This window comes from Engraulis encrasicolus, chromosome 24 (genome assembly GCF_034702125.1).
Source record: "Engraulis encrasicolus isolate BLACKSEA-1 chromosome 24, IST_EnEncr_1.0, whole genome shotgun sequence".
Classification (NCBI taxonomy): domain Eukaryota; kingdom Metazoa; phylum Chordata; class Actinopteri; order Clupeiformes; family Engraulidae; genus Engraulis; species Engraulis encrasicolus.
In genome coordinates, this window is record NC_085880.1 from 11,148,757 (window position 1) to 11,151,256 (window position 2,500).

The following is a 2,500-nucleotide window of genomic DNA, read 5'->3' on the forward strand; positions in this document are numbered from 1 at the left end:
ATAAAAGACCACGCGTTCACTGACAACTGTTGATTTGGCGCTTATTAAGAAAGCAAGTTGACACGGCATCCCTGCTCGGCTGACTCAGAGTGAGCGTCCAAATGTTGCCACTGGTAACTGGCGCGTAGCCTACCAACATTTTCATTTATGCATATTCAATTACTTATTTTTAAATCACAAAACTGCCTTTGCATGAACTGAAACGTTTCCTCTGGTTGCTTATAATTTTCACAATGTCTGTTTGTTTCCAGCCCGAGTCCGACCCGAGTCCAACAGATATTCTATTTTTTTTGTTCGAGTCCGGCCCGGCCCGTCGGGTTCCGACCAGGCCCGTCGGACTTCGGTCGGGTTGCCATGCTCTACAGCAGTGATTCTCAAAGTGTGGTCCGGGGACAGAGCTCAGGTGGTCCGCGAGGGCATTTCTACTTTTCCAAAACAAGCTAGAAATAGGCTATATTTGTGACAACATTACAAAGCTAAACATAGCTGGAGTCATATTTTCACCACAATAAGACAGGCTTGTAATGTGAATAAAAATTGAAATCAGCAGTGTCAAATTAGCAACGGTCAGCTCTCAATTCAGTTGACAGGTGGTCCTTGAACATTTTTGGGGAGATAAAGTGGTCCTCGGTCTGAAAAAGTTTGAGAAACACTGCTGTATAGAGAAGGCAAAAGGCAAATTGTGGGGCTCTAAAACTTAAGACTGATAGTGTGTCCAAGAAAATCATATTGTAAAACACAACAACAACAAGAAAATGAAAAATCCAAACATGATATTATTGATTGCTTGGTTCTTGGGTATGTACAACATGATGGGAGGCTTTTGTAGACCTAGAATCTTTGATACGTTATTGTCATGATGTGGACTGCTCATTTCAATACTCACACATTCGCCTCTCTGTTAGGCATAAGATGTTGTTGTCTGTTTATTTATTTCTGATTCTATTTATCACTCTCCTGTTCTGTTTTGACCTCTTCTCTTCTCTTCTCTTCTCTTCTCTTCTCTTCTCTTCTCTTCTCTTCTCGTCTCTTCTCTCGTCTTTCCTCCTCTCCTCTTTTGCCTATCTTGTTCCTACATGGTCAGTGATCTTGGTTTCCACATGGGTCACTGTCTTGTCCTCTCTCTCTCCTCTTAATGATCTCTCTCTCTCTCTCTCTCTCTCTCTCTCTCTCTCTCGCTCTCTCTCTCTCTCTCCCCCTAGTTGTCTACTCTGACTCAGAAGGTGGCTGAGTTGGAGAGTCAGCTGGAGAGAGTGGAACGGGAACGCAGCTCTCTGACTGGCCAGCTGGAGGAGGTCTTCCGCAAACTGACCAATCAGGAGGCGGAAAACAACCTGGTATGGCTCATGCGTCATATGTACAATCACTGTGGTGCCTTTCTTCTTTCAGTCCCATCTTCTTTGCGAATTTTGTATCTCAAGACAGTCATATTTTGAGTGGGATATCACTTCAGCAGTCTTCTTTCCAAATTCCAACATGATCTCCAAAAATTCCGTGCTCCTGGACACGGATGTTAAGGACACAAAATCCGTGTCCAGGAGCACGGATTTTGCCAAAATTCCGTGCTCCTGGACACGGAATTATTTTCCGTGATGGACACACAGAAGTGCTCTCTCTATACTCCCACAGCTCTTTGTTTCCAGTCTTGTGTTTTCTGAGGATTTTTCTAATTTCAAATATTTTTTCAAAAAAAAAAACATTTCGTACTGACAAGTTAGGATTAGGGATTGTTTTGGTCTGGGCACAGCTAGTTTTCGTTCATTAATTATATGAATTTGATAGCCTAGCAACTGGAAAAGGTATTTCTCAAAAATATGTCTTTAATGACAGGTTAAGGTTAGGGAATGTTTTGGTCAGGGCACAACTTAAATTGCTGTAGCATTATTTTGTTTAGGATTAGCATTTGGTATGTATTTTCTAATGATAGAGTTAACACAGTGCTGTGGTAATAACCTATAGAAAGCACTTCCGTGTGCCCATCACGGAAAACAATTCCGTGTCCAGGAGCACGGAAAACAATTCTGTGTCCAGGAGCACGGAAATTTGGCAAAATCCGTGCTCCTGGACACGGATTTCGTGTCCTTAACATCCGTGTCCAGGAGCACAGAATTTTTGGATCACATTTCATTTTATTCAGTTCAGGTTCTTTCTTTTCAATTCCATTGTTTCAATATTGGCTGTACAATATCACTGTATCCTATCAAGGCTACGGCCACCTAGTACCTTTGCTCTCTCAATTCCATTTAGCTATGACAACTACTTTTCACAAAGTGAAAGAGTCGGTACTGTATCCATGGCCTCAAAAGAATGAATCACCAATAATTGCACAAATAATGACACGTGAACAAATAAACAAGTGATGTGTGCACTAATGAAGGGTTCATTGGTTGAAAACCGGAATGTTCTGCCCAGTTATTCATGAAACAAACGAATGAAAAATGCAAAACAGTTTTCATGAAATAAATAGGTAAAGGTAGAACTGGCTTCCGCATCTTTCTTA

General features: G+C 41.6%; 1 protein-coding gene across 1 annotated transcript in view; it reads left to right on the forward strand.

Moving 5' to 3' along the window:
• The window catches only part of sdccag8 (SHH signaling and ciliogenesis regulator sdccag8), a 108,293-nt gene that overhangs the window by 13,309 nt on the left and 92,484 nt on the right, over nt 1–2,500 (forward strand). Inside the window, exon 11 of the mRNA XM_063191202.1 lies at nt 1,203–1,337. Coding sequence (XP_063047272.1) covers nt 1,203–1,337 — 135 coding nt within the window. The remainder of the gene's footprint in view (nt 1–1,202; nt 1,338–2,500) is intronic.